General features: G+C 43.1%; 1 protein-coding gene across 1 annotated transcript in view; it reads left to right on the top strand.

Annotated features, from left to right (window-relative positions):
* The window catches only part of LOC124775683 (neuroligin-2-like), a 327,437-nt gene that overhangs the window by 215,808 nt on the left and 94,474 nt on the right, over positions 1–17,155 (top strand). Inside the window, exon 5 of the mRNA XM_047250511.1 lies at positions 14,901–15,526. Coding sequence (XP_047106467.1) covers positions 14,901–15,526 — 626 coding nt within the window. The remainder of the gene's footprint in view (positions 1–14,900; positions 15,527–17,155) is intronic.

Below are 17,155 nucleotides of genomic sequence, written 5' to 3'. Positions count from 1 at the left end.
GCTACATATCTTTAACTATGCGTTTCTTCACTTTACTGGTCATCCCATCCAACAGATTTTATAATTCCTTTTCACTTTCACTGAGCGCAGTAATGTAATCAGCGAATCTTAAGCTTGATATTTTCATCGTGAATTTTAACCAAATTCTCGAATTTTTCCTGTATTGCCGTCATTGATTCATCGACGCGCAGATTTAACTGTGAGGGCGAAAGACTACATTCCTGTCCTACACCCACTTCAACGCGAGCACTTTTTTCTAGGTCAACGGATCTTATTGTTCCTTCTTGGTTCTTGTGCATATTGTATATTATCCGTCTTTCCCAATAGCATATACCTATTTTTCTCAGAATTTCGAACATCTTGCTCCATTTTTCATTGCAGATCTCTTTTTCTAGGTCCTATGGGTGTTTCTTGATTTTTCTCCAGGCTTGCTTTCAGTGTCAACCACAATCTCAGAACTGCCTCTCTGGTGCCTTTACCTTTCCCAAAGCCAAACATTGTCATCTAATAGATTCTCAATTTTCTTTTCCATTCTTCTGTATATTATCAGCAACTTGGTGCATGAGCTGTTAAGCTGATTGTACGATGCTTCTTGCACTTATCAGCAATTGCTGCCTACGGAACTGCGTGGCTGATATTTTTCCTAAAGTCTGATGGTGTGTCGCTAGGCTCAAAGATTCTACCGGCCAACTAGAATATTATATTGGTTGCGAATTCGCCCAGTAATTTTAGAAGTTACGTTGCAATGTTATCCTTCATTCTACTTCATTTGATTTCATGTCTTCTAGAGCTCTTTTGTATTCTAGCTAATACTCGTACAGGATCCCCTATGCCTTCGTTATCGACTTCCACTCTTCTCTTACTACGTCGTCAGACAAGTTCAAAATGGCTCTAAGCACTATGGGATTTAACAGCTGAGGTCTTCAGTCCCCTAGAACTTAGAACTACTTAAACCCGACCAACCTAAGGACATCACACACATCCGCGCCCGAGGCAGGATTCGAACCTGCGACCGTAGCGGTGGGGCGGTTCCAGACTGAAGCGCCTAGAACCGCTCGGTCACCACGGACGGCTAAGACAAGTCCTCAGATGCCTTGAATGTACCCCCTGTACCCATCCAATCTCACCTCTGCCTTTAACAAAGGAATTCCTATTACATTCTTAATGTTACCATCCTTGGTTTCAATTTCATGGAAGGATGTTTTGGTTTTTTTATACGCCGAATCAGTATCTTCGACTATAATTTCTTTTTCGATACCTTCACTTTTTTCCTGAAGCCATTTCGCCTTGACAGCACTGCATTTTTTATTTATTTCATTCCTAACGGATTTGTTTTCTATATTCCCGCCTTTTACTAAATACTTGTTACGTCTTTGTCTTACGTTTAATTGAAATTTATCTTCTATTACCCACGGTTTCTCATCAGTCTCCTCCCTTGTACTTAGATATGACTGTCCAACATCTGTCATTCCCCCTTTTAGGTAAATACATTGCTCTTCAACTGAGCTGCCTACTCTGGTATTCCTGACCGCACTAACCACATACTTAGCGAACCTAAAACGCATCGCATCATTGCTCAATCTCACTCCCTTCCATACTGATGCTTCCAGGTGATTCTTTTAAACTTAATTGGCCTTCTCGTCATTACTAAATTATGATCTGAATCTGTGAAAAGATCTGTGCGCCAGCATACATCAACTACCACCGTCTTACCTTACCAAAAGATATGGCAGGGAGCCTGAAATATTCTGTTAGTATGTAAAATCGCTAAGCTGGACTAAGCCTTCCATCGACTCCCTTGTTAACCAGTCTGGTGTGGCTGTTAAAGATAGCAAATCTAAACCTAGAGTTTCAAATTCCGCGTTCGAGAAATCTTTCACGCTGGAGAACTGTACAAACAGACCGTCATTTGAGCATCGGGCTGACTCGCGAATAGATGACACAGAAATAAGCATACCTGGCGTAGAGAAACACCTTAAAGGATTGAAAACAAATAAATCTCCAGGTACGGACGGTATCCCAGTTCGAGTTTATGAAGAATGCAATACGACGTTGGTCCCTTACCTAGCATGCATTTATCGTCAAACTCTCGTCCAGCACAAAGTCCCAAGCGCCTGGAAAAAAGCGCAGAGGACTCCAGTATATAAGAAAGGTAAAAGAACGGACCCGCAAAGTTACAGACCAATACCACTAACTTCTGTTTGCTGCAGAATTCGTGAACACATTCTCAGTTCAAATATATTAAACTTTCTTGAGGCTAAGAAGCTTACGTCCACGAATTAGCATGTTTTTATAAAGCATCGCTAGTGCGAAAGGCAACAGGCAGATTTCATATTTATAGATTTCCGGGAAGCATTTGACACGGTGCCCAGTTGCAAGCTGTCCAGAAAGGTACGAGCATATGAAATAAGTTCACAGATATATGAGTAGGTCGAAGACTTCTTAAATAATAGAACCCAATACGTTGTCCTCGACGGTGAGTGTTGATCAGAGACAAGGTTATGTTCAGGAGTGCCCCAGGGAAGTGTAGTAAGACCGCTGTTGTTCTCTGTATACATTAGTTATTTGGCGGGCAGGGAGGGCACCAGTCTGCGGTTGTTTGTGATGATGTTGTAGTGTTCGGTAATAAGTCGAAGCTCAGTGACTGTAGGAGGATACAAGATGACTTAGACAAAATTTCCAGTTGGTGTGACAATTAGTAGCTAACCCTAAATGTGGAAAAATGCTGGTTAATGCGGATGAGTAGGAAGAATAAACCAGTAATGTTCGTATGCAGCATTCCTAGTGTCCAGCGTGACACAGTCAAATCGTTTAAATGTCTGGGTGTAACGTTCCTAAGCGACTTGAGGTGGAAAAATTGTGGTAGGGAAGGCAAATGATCGACTTCGGTTTATTCGGAGAATTACAGGAAAAAGTGATCCACTCATAAAGGGGACTACAATTAGGAGTCCGGTGAGACCTATTCTTGAGTACTGATCGAGTGTTTTGGACCTGTACCAGGTCGGACTGAAGGAAGACATCGAAGCAGTTCAGAGGAGGACTGCTAGATTTGTTACAGCTTGGTTCGAACAAAACGCAGGTGTTACGGAGATGCTTCAGGAAATCAAATGGGAGTCCCTGGAGGGAAGGTGCCGTTCTCTTCCAGAATCACAATATACATCGCGCGTAAGGAGCACAAATCGCTCTACTTTCGAGTGTAACAGGAGGGGAAATAACAATTAGTTTTACAGGGTACCCTCCGTCATGCACCTTAAAGGAGCTTGCGGAGTGTCCACGTAGATGTAGATATATTTGCTGCAGGATACGTCTTGCAATCCAATATCTGATTTCTAAATCTTGCCTGACGATGACATCTTCCAGTGTCTGTATTTTCCTACGATATCTCCCCCACTTGTGATTCTTAACAGAATATTCTCTATTACGATCACTGGTTTATTGCAGAAAGCAATTAGACTTCCACCTTTCTCATTCCCACTGTCAAGCCTATATTGAGCCGTAACATTTTGCTCTATTCTTTCCACTACAACAACCTTGCAATCCTCAAGCATTTTTAGACTTTCATCTCCATTACGTACTGAATTACCCGTTCATCTTGTTATATGCTTTCTCTGCGTCTCCATTTTCTGGTTTTGATGCCGGCATGTGTATCTGAACTATTGTTGTCGGTGTAACATTGAACATTTCACAGTTGCTCACACTTCTCTACCCTATTTTGCTGTTCATAACGAATCTTTCTAGGGTCACACCATTTTTGTGCAGCTGTTGATATTACCTGTTTTTCGTCCGATCAAAAATCTGCATCATCTTTCCCTTTCACTTCACTAATAACCCTCACTACACCTTGCTGGAGAGCTTGCATTTCGTTAGTAGATTTTTTAGCTTCCCTATTACGTTCAAAACTCTTACAGTCCATGTTCCGAATCGAAGAACGTTATCCCTTCATTGGTTATTCAGATTATTTGTCCTGGTCACCCTTATCTCGACCGTCTCCTCCCGGAGATCCGAATGGTGGATTAATCCGGAATGTTTTGCCGATGGAGAGACCCTCATGACAATTTTTGAATTACACGCCACATGTCCTGTCGATGCACATTATGTGTCTTCAATGCAGTGGTTTCCATTATCATCTGCGTCCTTATGCCGTTGAATATTGTTGATTCGTCCGCCTTTTAAGAGCACTTTTCCACCGCAACGGCAAAAGAGTGCCCTGAACCTCCGTCCGCTCCTCTGCACTTTTCGGTAGGGCCGTAGTCATAACGATCGTGACTTCTCATGCCAGCACTCGTCGCCCGCCATTACTGACGATATTTATGCAAAACTTAAGCAGTCGCTGGGTTCGAACCAGCGACCCAGGACGTCTTGATCACCAACCGAAGACGCTACCCTTGAATTTCGATGGTACAAAAACTGATTTGTTCTATTCTTCCTTTTTCACTACCTGAAATGGCTCGCATGAAAAACTAGTAATAATCGTAGGAGAATGAAACATTTTGGAAACGTGTAAGGACATGCTGATGACACATAATGATTAAACCATTGAAAGACACACATTTTAATTTTCATAATTGAGTCTCATATTTAAGTTCCAGGGTACAGCCATTGCTCACTGTGACGGCCATCTGCACTCATGACAGCCTACAACAGCACAAGAGATTGCTTTGATACCGCCTGAAACAATTGTTCGCAGCAGTTTTCGAACGATTGACTATGGAATGTTCGGCTATTGTGACACAGCTTTTGCACTGCTCGAAGATTGCATGTTGCATCCAGCGTTCTCGGCCATGCCAACAACTTCAATTTGTAGCGCAATTGGCCTTAGGACTTTCGCAGGAGCAGTACTCAAACCGCCAGTTAATTCTCCAACTATCGAATCATGTTTTCTAACACCACTGGGGAAAGACGACCTCTCCGTATTTCTTTAATGCGTCAATGTTCGTGAGGAACAGTACCACTATTGATGCTGTTTTGATAAAACTGCTTTAGTGTAAAAAACTGCTCATCTTGTCCAGACCCATGTCGAGTGTCTGCAAATCGTAATCCACACTGATGCTTGTGCTTAAAACCTAATTTGCCGTACCAGACCGGCATCTAACGCCAGATAATGACACTCACATTTCTAACAATGCAAATCCTGCAGCACATAGCCTGAAAATCTTTCTTATAAAGTTGAATACCCAATGGTAAATAGTTTTCCATCTGCACTGGGTCAAGTAGCGAAAGTTTAACTACAACCAACCTATGTAATTAATTATAAATGTTATACACATTACTCTGGAAACAATGAACATATTTTAAGGTGCAGGAAATGGAGTATGTAATTCAGTACCTTTCGATGTTCGATTCCTTTCATTTTTCCATGTAAAATGGCGCTAACGCAGGAGTCTGTCATTCCCTCGAAAGCGAATTTCTAATTTAAATCCAATGAATGGTTCATTCCACAGTATTTATGAGAGCTTTGGAGATACAGCACTATACTTTGAATGATTTCCTTGACGGTTGCTGTCTCTTCACAGCTCAAACCGACGACTTGTGTCGATATTGGATCTTGCAGGAGAGCCGACGAGGTATCCTGTCCGCTGGGGAGAAATCTCGTTTCTGGCACTGAATGGTCTCCTTCACGCCCACCGGTTTTCAATTTCCCGCTGCTTCTGAGGTCTCCGGCATTTTTGTAAACATTGACTGTCGCTAGACGACGCGATTCAACGAGGAGTGACTGCGCTGCTGTAGCTGCCGATGCGCGCTCTTTGCCGCTCTTCCCTCCACATTGAAGTAGCACTTCGACAGTACGGGGCTTCCGTAGTGTTCGCATATTTCTTCGTATGATGAAGTTCTATAACGTACCAAAAACGTGGGGAATATATAGTTAAACCAGTATGTGGCACGTAAATGCACTTGTACTAGTGTTACTCTACGTTATATGCGTCCAGTATAAAATAATTGTGTGATTGCTGTTTGATAAACCGCTGCATCTCACAGCCAACCTATCTCGGTGGTAATTTGGTGTTATACCCGATATTGTATTTTTAAGACGTTACTGTTCGTTTTTAGCTTTTCTTATTCTTTATTTCTCTTGTTCTCGATGAATGTCAGACACTCAATTTTACAGGTTGATTTTCCGCATCTAAGTTATTAGTACAGTTTTGATAGCACGATTTTCTCAGAATGTAACATTAAAATACAGTGTGAAATCTTGTGTGTGAGCGATTCGCACTGGGTGCTCCGTCGATGACCAAAATTTACATAGTGAATGCTACCAGCGGAGGAGTGGAGGTCATAATGTGACCAGCATTTGAAATAACATATAAAGGAGAGCCAATACGCCTAGTGCATGTTGCTTTACGTGACACGCAAAAGAGAAGACCGGTATGAAGCTCTTCCAGCATAAACTAAGATCTTTATTTGGGCCGCTCTCGTAGTTCCAAGGTTTCTTGCATACGTAAGCAACTGACATATTGATTTACTACTGCAGTCTCCATGTATTTTTTTTTCATTTTCAATAACTCGTATTTCATAAACGGTACACTACTAATTCTCTCTCTCTCTCTCCCCGTTGGTTCGTCTTTGGTCTCAACTTCCACTTTATTTTTTTATTTCTTCAGTTTCTACATCAATTTCCTTTCTGATACATTTCAGGGGGAGATAAGCTGTGTAGTGGGTTTTTTGGATTTTGATATTATTACTAAACTGTGTATAAAATATTTTATTCATATATATGGAGATGAATAACACAGGGGCCACTTATGCGCCTTAGGTAAAGTCGTATCTAGAAACAACAAATAATAAACGATTAACTATTTTGGAGTAAATAAATGCTACACAATAAGAAGATAAAATTTTTTTGTTTTGCAATTCCGAATAGTTTTAAGTCTTCGATCATATAAAGATATCTCCCCATATACGCACCGCAAGCGTGTCAGATACAGAATAATTGCCACATTTCTGGCACGATAGGGTATTCCAACCATAGAGCTGCAATTGTTCAATACCTCACATTGAATAACTGCTATAAATGTTGATGCTCGGTTTCTTAATCATTCTTTGCAGAATCATATGTCAAAATACAGCCGTACAAATTTGTATGCCATCCATAAGTCCATCGTCACTGGAGTGAGATCCCACCTGATCTATGTCCTAAATACTTAAATTATACTTTCCTAGTGAACTGCTACAATCTAATAGCGGCACAATTCTATACGAGGTTCGTCACCTGGGAAAGTGTTGTTTGGACCATTTGTATTTGATTGTGGTCTTATGCCCTTGAGACTCTATCCATATAACAACGTTTCATCTTTAATGAGGGTAGTATTGTATATTCACTGTAAGTCGTTATTGGTCACAAAATCGCACTCATAGTTAACTAAGCAACGTTTTAATTCTTCTGTATTAACTGCCATTACATGAAGAGCAAAATTTAATATCTGTACTAAGAATGAAGAAAGAAGATGAAATACCTATAAACCCATACGAGTTATGGAATTGCGATTAAATTTGGTTTCACTACAGTTGTGCTGTTCCCGCTAATTTCAATTTTTCATAATCACGAGGAAAACACGGCAAGTGCCATGACCGGCTTTCTCGGAAACTTAGCTCAGTGGAAGAGGGGTACAAATAAGAGAACAAGTATCTCGGCTTATTCGTAGATCTCGACCGTTCCTCGAAAAATGACGGTCGAGGCTTTCGAGCTACTTTCCAGGTAATTTACACTATGTGATCAAAAGTATCCGGACACCTCAAAAACTTTTTTCGTATTAGATGCATTGTGCTGCCGCGTACTGCTAGGTACTCCATATCAGCGTCTTCTGTGGTCCTTAAACATCATGACAGAGAAGAATGGGACGCTCCGCAGAACTCACGGAATTCGAACGTGGTCAGGTGATTGGGTGTCACTTGTGTCATATGTCTGCACTCCTAATCATCCATAGGTCCACTGTTTCCGATGTGATAGTGAACTGGAAACGTGAAGGGACACGTACAGCACAAAAGCGTACAGGCCGACCTCGTCTGTTGACCTGACAGAGACCACCGACAGTTGAAGAGGGAAGTAATGTGTAATAGGCAGACATGTAATAAGACCATCACACAGGAATTCCAAACTGCATCACGATACACTGCAAGTACTATGACAGTTAGGCGGGAGACGAGAAAAGTTGGATTTCATGGCCGAGGGGCTGCTCATAAGCCACACATCACACCGGTAAAAGCCAAACGAAGCCTTGCTTGGTGTAATTAGCGTAAACATTGAACGACTGAACAGTGGAAAAACATTGTGTGGAACGCCGAACCACGGTACACAGTGGTGAACCGATGGCAGGATGTGGGTATGTCGAATGCCCGGTGAAAGTCATCTGTCAGAGTGTGTAGTGTTCAAAAAAATGTACAAAAGTGTGTGAAATCTTGTGGGACTTAACTGCTAAGGTCATCAGTCCCTAAGCTTACACGCTACTTAACCTAAACTATCCTAAGGACAAACACACACACCCATGCCCGAGGGAGAACTCGAATCTCCGCCGTGACCAGCCGCATAGTCCATGACTGCAGCGCACTAGACCGCTCGGATATTCCCGCGCGGCCGTGTGTAGCGCTACCAGTAAAATTCAGAGGAGGTAGTGTTATAGTGTGGTAGTGATTTTCATGGAGGGGGATTGCTCCCCACGTCGTTTTTCGCGGCACTGTAATAGCACAGGCCTACATTGATCTTTTAAGCATCTTCTTGCTTCCCATTGTTGTAGAGCAATTCCGGGATGGAGATTGCACCTTTCAATACGATCAAGCACCTGTTCATAATGCACGGCCTGTGGCTGAGTGATTACACGACAATAAATTCCCTGTAGTGGACTGGCCTGGATAGAGTCCTGACCAGAATCGTATAGAACACACTAGGGATGTTTTGGAACGCCGACTTCATGCCAGGCCTGACCGACCGTCATCGATACCTCTCCTCAATGCAGCACTCCGTGCAGAACGGTCTTCCATTCCCCAAGAAACTTATCAGAACCTGATTGAACGTATGCCTCCGAAAGTGGAAGCTGTCATCAGGGCTAAGGTTGGGCCAACACCTTATTGAATTGCAGTATTACCGATGGAGGGCGCCACTAACTTATAAGCCATTCTCAGCCAGGTGTCCGGATACTTATGATCACATAGTGATCTACTAATTATGTGGCATTTATTTACTCAAAAATACTAAATCGTAATTTATTATTTAGCATTTCTTGTTTTTAGGCATGACGTCTACCTAAGGAGGTTCAGTGGCCCTTGTGTTATAATGTCCCTATATACGAAATAGCGGCACACTGATTAGCGTCGCGGCTACATAATTCTGCGCCTATTGTTCAAAACCCGAGTATTACTCCATTTTTGTTATTCATTTCTACACCCATGTCTGTACAAGACTACTACACCAATGTCTTCCATTGTATATTTATATAACCTTGTCTTAATTCGCCTACTAATGATAAGTTAGATGAATGAATAAGGAAATGATAAAGTTATTTGAAATTTTTTTCGGTGAAATCCCTATAGTGTATCTTGATTCATAATCAACTGCAAGTGCCAGTTTTTGGAATAATGATCTGTTATTCATGATTTGCTGCAAAATTGTTGCCAGCCCGCGAAGTCTTTACCAGTGTTAATGACGTTTCTTTCTCTACTGTGCTTCATGCGAAGGAATGTCAATACTTTCTCACGTCGCTACTGGTGTTCAGAATATTCCCTTGCTATCACACAAGGGAATGCACAAAATCAACCTGAGTAATGAATGTATTAGTAAATTACAAGAATAATACATTAATTTATATGACACTAAATATCTGAATATGAGAGTTTGAAAATATTGTAACCCCTCAACGTGCCATACACACGTATACAATATATTAAACGTGTGAAACATATTGAGCAATGCAGTTGCAGCTTTACAATTAATATGACGCCCTTGTATCCCCTAATTTGATAAGAAACATGCGTGAAGTATCCTTCTACGAAAATGGGAGGATAAATGGAAAAAAAAATAGAAACAATGGTCAGCTTTTTGAACGCGGGACGCAAAATTACGGATCCACGATGCTAATCACTCAAGCTACCATTTCGTATGAGGGTATCACGAGGTTAGAGGCACATAAAATACTTCGAAAATAAATCTTAAACCTTGATCCTCGTCTTTTTAGGAACGGTCGATAATCTACTGCTAAGCCTGTCGCGGTGGCCGAGTGGTTCTAGGTGCTTCAGTCCGGAACCACGCACTTGCTACGGTCGTAGGTTCGAATCCTGTGTCGGGCATGGATGTGTGTGATATCCTTAGGTTAGTTAGGTTTAAGTAGTTCTACGTCTAGGGGACTGATGACCTCAGATGTTAAGTCCCATAGTGCTTAGAGCCATTTGAACTATCTACTGATAAGCTGAGATATATTTTCGCTCTTTTTGACTGTTTCACTTTACGAGGATCCTTGAACATCCGATGATGGCACTTGTCGTGTTCTCCTCGTCAGTGATGCCTGTAATTAATGAGAATGATGTGTGGAAGCCTTATTGCCTACGTAATTGTAAAATGGTTCCTTTTTTATGAAGTGCCGTTAAATAAACGTGTGGAAGGGTGATTAACACACCGCAGACGAAGAGGTCATTAGGTATTCCAACACAAGCTTGAATAGATCTTGGGAACAAAAGGAGGTCAGACACATCCTTTCAAAAGGATCATTCAATCATTCCATTTAATTAAGGCTGTGAAATCGTGGGATACCGTCATTTTGACGTCTCGACGTGAGTTCTAACCTTGCTTGTCTCGAAGGTAACTCCTGTGTCCTAGCGTCTGCACGATCTTTCTCTATCCCGTACATATGATTTTGTAAACTTGTACGACTATTCCACACTGAATATCCGTTAGTGATTATGCACTCTGAGAAATAAAAGATGCACCACGAAGGACATATCCGAATTAGACGACAGATTGCAGTGTACACGTACAGACAACAAGACGATTACACTTCCTGAAAACTGAATAACTTGTTCACGAGAAAGACCTTCAAAAATTGTGCACGTCAGTTGGCCCACCTCTGGCCTTTGTGCATGCAATTATCCAGCTTAGCACCAATTGGCAGAGTTTCTGGATGTCATCCTGATGGATATCGTGACAGATTCTGTCTGTTAGAGTGTAAAAATCCCGAGATGGTTGGATGGCCCTTCCCATAATACTCCAAAGGTTCTCAACTGGGGAAAGATCCGGTGACTGTGTTGGCCAAGGCAGGATTTGGGAAGCAAGAAGAGAAACAGTAGAAACTTTCGCCGTGCGTAGACGGGTGTTATCTTGTTTAAATGTAACCCGAGAAACAAACCAAGGCACAAAATATCGTCGACCTACCGCTCTGCTGTAAGGTTGCCGCGGATGACAACCAAAGGCGTCCTGCTATGAAGAGAAATGGAAATGGCACCCCAGAGCATCACTCCAGGATGTCAGGCAATATGGCGGGCGACAATGAAGTTGGTATCCCACCGTTGCCCGAGGCTTCTCCAGCAAGTCTTCGATCGGGAATCTCACAGACTGAAGTAAAATGGTCTCAGATGATGAGTATCGTTGCGAATTAAACCCGAAGCTCAGCGAAGCCGTGTCTGGAAACACCCCACGCATCGGTGGGATACCATCCTGATGGTCTGGGATACCATTTCCTTTCACAGCAAGACACGTTTGGTTGTTAGAAACCTAACAGAGTCTAGGTCGTACAAAATTTTCCTTCATTTCAGACATATGGTTTCAACAGATTAGTTGTCACCTTGAGGTATTAAATATAATTTTGTTGTGAAACGTGTTTATTTTACTTTGCACATCACGTCAAATTCTCATGTGGGTAAAAATTTCGCTTGCCTCATTTGCAGCATTTTTATGTTTCCTCCTTTCATCAACTAAGTTAAATAACTCCTGTGATACCCGTGGATTTCTACTAGACCATCTCTTTTCACCTAGTTGTTGCCCTGCTGTCTTCATTATTTCATCTCTCGCGCCTACTGCCGTAAGTAATTATTAACCACGTTGCTGATATTACAAATTATATATCTCGTTTATCGGGTTCATTTACTTTGCAAAAATAGATCCAGACATCAAATTCCATAAATACATTCAGAATAAATCTACATTAAGAAAGATACAAGTTTTCGTCACACATTGTTAACTGTGCTCAACGGGCTACCTACTACACCTCAGTGAGCTGTGTTTTAACATTTTTGATGTAGATTTATTCCTAATGTACTAACGGAATAAGAAATTTGTTTCTGTTTTTGTAAAGTAAGAGAACCTGATAACAGTATAACAATATACTGATATAGTTTGTAACATTAAAAATGTGGTTGAAAATTATTTGAGGCCGAAATTATCTAATCGAACGACTTAAAGTAAAGAACTTTTAAGTTACAGCCTCCTACGGAATATGTTATCTTTTATAAGGTATTTGGAAGCTGTTGATTCTCACAGGAACAAATGGTTCAAATGGCTCTGAGCACTATGGGACTTAACAGCTGTGGTCATCAGTCCCCTACAACTTAGAACTACTTAAACCTAAATAACCTTAGGACATCACACACATCCATGCCCGAGACAGGATTCGAACCTGCGACCGTAGCAGTCGCACGGTTCCGGACTGCGCGCCTAGAACCGCGAGACCACCACAGCCGGCTCACTGGAACAAAATTGCAAAATACATTCTGAAATCAATCTGAATCCTTCTAGTGTATCCATGTCTCTTCCACGAATACTATCACGATTCGTAAGTTAACTGCTAGCGAGAATTAAATTACCCTCCTTGCAAAATTCAGTCAGGGGGCTTTCTGTTTCGTTCCTTTCACACAGTCCATATTCAACTGCTATTTTTCCTTCTCATCCTCTTTCTGCTATCGAATTCCAGTACCACAATCCAATTAAATTTCCCTCTCCCTTATCTATCTGTATCATTTCTTTTATCTCATCATACATTCTTTCCATCTCTTCATCATTTGCGGAACTAAAGTAGGTGGCGTATAAACTTGTGCAAAAGCGATGCGTGTTGATTTCGTGGCTATCTGGGTAACACTAAAGCGTTGTCTTTGCTATTCGTAGTAGCTTACACACACTCCTGTGTTCTTATCCGTTATTAGACGTACTCCTGCATGACCCCAATATGATTTTTTGCTTTAATCCTGTACTCACCTGGCGACAAGTCCTGTTCATCCCGCCACTAAACTTCACTAATACACACTGTTGCTGACTTTAACCAGTCCAATCTGCTTTTTAAATTTTCTAATCCCAATGCACAATTAAGGGGTTGGGTTGTTTGGGGGAGAAGACCAGACAGCGAGGCCATCGGTCTAATGGGCTTAGGGAAGGACGGGGAAGGAATTCGGCGGTGCCCTTTCAAAGGAACCATCCCAGCATTTGCCTGGAGCGATTTAGGGATATCACGGAACACCTAAATCAGGATGGCCGGACGCGGGATTGAACCGTCGTCCTCCCGAATGCGAGTCCATTGTGTTAGCCACTGCACCATCTCGCTCGGTCACAATTAAGGGATCTAACACCACGTTCTGCGATCTTAACAATGCCAGTTTGGTTTCTCCTGATGACGACATCCTCTTGAGTAGTCCCCTCTCAAAGATACAAATGGGGGTCTATTTTAACTCCAGGATATTCTGGAAAAGAGGATGACGTCATGATTAAGGCATACAGCTGCATGCACTTGGGAAAGAAACAAACGTCTGTGCTATCCCTTTGCTTTCAGCCGTTCGCAGTACCAGCACAGTAAGGCCATGTTGGTTAAAGTTTGTCAGTTTATGGCGGGTCATGGCCCGTCGAACGTAGGCCGGTGTGTGGTGGAGCGTACACCATTAAGTTAAGTAGTGGTTTTGACTTTGTACATATGTACTGTCTGTGTTTTCATTTTCTTTTTCGTTTATGAATGTATAGCTATGGTGTTCTCTTAATCATTGACAAAGGTCTTCTTAGGAACTTGTGGGTTTTATTGTTGTTCTGAAGGAGGTGTCGTTATCTACGCCGAAACCTGGGTTAACACTTAACACTAGGTGCTTTTTTCGCAATCGAGGAGGGTTTTTAGTTGTTTTTATATAATGTTAGAAAGCCAAATCAGTCGATCATCCAGAGTGTTGCTACTGCAACCTCCAAAAAAGTTGAAACTCCCTGGCAGATTAAAACTGTGTGCCGGACCGAGACTCGAACTCGAGACCTTTCCCTTTTGCGTGCAAGTGCTCTTGCCCGCGAAAGACAAAGGTCCCGAGTTCGAGTCTCGGTCCGGTACACAGTTTTAATCTGCCAGGAATTTTCATATCAGCGCACACTCCGGTGCAGAGTGAAAATCTCATTCTGGAAACATTCCCCAGGCTGTGGCTAAGCCATGTCTCCGCAATATCCTTTCTTTCAGGAGTGCTAGTTCTACAAGGTTCGCAGGAGAGCTTCTGTAGAGTTTGGAAGGTAGGAGACGGGGTACTGGCAGAAGTAAAGCTGTGATGACGCGGAGTGAGTCGTGCTTGTGTAGCTCAGTTGGTAGAGCACTTACCGGCGAAAGGCAAAGATCCCGAGTTCGAGTGTCGGTCCGGCACGCAGTTTTAATGTGCCAGGAAGTTTCATACCAGCGCACACTCCGCTACAGAGTGGAAATCTCATTGTGGATCCAAAAAAGTTGCTGCATTTTTCAGGCATCACACATTTGTTTGGCCTCTCAACAGGTACCTCTCTCTTGTGGTTGCACCTGCAATACCACACATGTCACGAATTTAGAAGTCAACATTCGCAACATGTTTGTCAGTTGATATAGGTCACTCACGAGTATTCGATTGTAGCTGTTAGCGCCTTGTGTAAGATGGCCATGACGTGACAGGTGGAAAACATGAGGTGAGAGTGTGTGTGTGTGGTGTGGTGACGTGCGCAGGTCTGGTGACGCGCGCGGTGCTGCTGTCGGGGTCGGCGCTGAGCCCGTGGGCGTCGCCGTCTCCGGCGCGCCACGACGCTCTGCGGGCGCGCGTCGCGCGGCTGCTGGGCTGCGACCCGGGCCTGCCCGACGTGGCGCCGTGTCTGCGCGCGCAGCCGCTGGCGGCGCTGCTGTCGGTGGACGTGTCGCCGCCGCGCTTCCTGCCGCGCTTCGGGCCGTCGCCCGACGTGCCGCCCGGCCTGGCCACCGAGCGCGCCGCCGACCCCTTCGTCAGCTGCGACCTCATGCTCGGCATCACCAGCACCGAGAGCTACCTCGACTTCAGCGCCGCCGACATCCAGTACGGCTTCGAGGAGGACGAGCGCGACCGCGTGCTGCGCACGTACATCCGCAACACGTACGTGTACCACCTCAACGAGATCTTCTCGGCGGTGCGCAACGAGTACACCGACTGGGACAAGCCCATCCTGCACCCCATTAACATCCGGGACTCCACCATGGAGGCCCTCAGCGACGGACACACCGTGTCGCCCGTGATCCGCACCGCCTACCTGCACTCGCGCCGCGGCGCCCGCACCTACCTCTTCCATTTCGCCTACCAGACCAAGGACAGCGACTACCCACAGGTATACTCACAAAGGAACATAAATACACTTTATACATCTACAAAACTTCGGTTTGTTGATTTCCAAATTATTCGTCACAAAGCTCCATCCCTATCAGGTCGGATTGAGGAAGGACATAGAAGCAATTCAGAGGCGGGCTGCTAGATTTGTTACTGGTAGGTTTGATCATCACGCGAGTGTTACGAAAATGCTTCAGGAACTCGGGTGGGAGTCTCTAGAGGAAAGGAGGCATTCTTTTCGTGAATCGCTACTGAGGAAATTTAGAGAACCAGCGTTTGAGGTTGACTGCAGTACAATTTTACTGCCGCCAACTTACATTTCGCGGAAATACCACAAAGATAAGATAATAGAGATAATGGCTCTTACAGAGGCATATAGGCAGTCATTCTTCCCTCGTTTTGTTTGGAATTGGAACAGGGAGAGAAGATGCTAGTTGTGATACGAGGTACCCTCCGCCACGCACCGTATGGTGGATTGCGGAGTATGTGTATAGATGTAGATGTAGATCTTCAGGCACAAAATGTGATTACAGTCCATCTACGAGTAGGGCTACATCATCTGTAATTAAAGCAGCTGTGATGCAAACACCTCAAATGTACGGTCATGTTCCGTGCTAGTCTTGTCCTAAACATTTTTCGCTACTATCACCTACTCTGAAAATGCCATCCGCTTTAATACGATGGAGAATCGAAAGTTAGCTCAGCTTATTTATTTGCTTGTTTAGCATTCAAAGAGACAATAGTCAGACAGTGTTTTAACTACCATATTTTTATAGCAATATACTGAATTATAATATTCTTTACTTATGTTCTTGTAATGTATGGGACAGGGAAATGGAAAAAAATTAAGTAAAAAGTTTATTATTTGAAAAGTGATCACCATGATTGTTAATACATCAGTCCCACGGTCAGACAAGGCGATCAATACCTTTATGCGAAATTGTTGGTGGTTACGTACAGAAAATGATACTATCAAGGAGTGCACATCTTCTTCCGAAGCAGACTGTGGGCTGGGAATGTCCATGTAAACGGCTCCAAAAATATGGAAATCGTATGGTGAGAGACCGGAACTGTATTGAGGATGTGTAACGGCTTCCCAGCGAAACTTCTGCAGCGTTGACAAAATGAAGGCCGCTTTTCTTTTTTTTTCAGGTTGTTTCAGCTACGCAGCGTAACGTTCGCTGGAAAGTCCTCACACACCCTCCATACTGTCGTGATCTCACCCCATGCGATTTCCATGTTTTTGGAGCCCCGTAGAAAGATATTCGTGGCCGTCCACTTTCTCTGGACAAACAGGTGCACGGCTAAGTATAAGCGTCTTCCCGTAAGAAGCTGCAGAGACTTTCTACACGCGAATATTGACCGTCTTGCCTCACATTGTGATAAATTTATAAAAATTTATGATGATTAGTTTGAAACGATGAATGAAGTACTAATTCTCTCCGTCTGTCTCCCCATATACTACACAAAATTACAAAAATTCTTGAGCAACTTTCTAGCTGAGGGAGATGGTCTGTGTGTCCTTCAGTTCACCATCATAACTCACCATCATAACTCACACAAGTAAACGGTCCCTTGATTGGGTTCCACTACATTCATATTCAAGACTTTCTGAAAGGCCCATTTGTTC

The sequence above is a fragment of the Schistocerca piceifrons genome, chromosome 2 (assembly GCF_021461385.2).
Source record: "Schistocerca piceifrons isolate TAMUIC-IGC-003096 chromosome 2, iqSchPice1.1, whole genome shotgun sequence".
NCBI classification, from domain to species: Eukaryota; Metazoa; Arthropoda; class Insecta; order Orthoptera; family Acrididae; genus Schistocerca; species Schistocerca piceifrons.
Note: the sequence above shows the minus strand (reverse complement) of the source record. Positions and strands in the feature narration are given on the sequence as shown.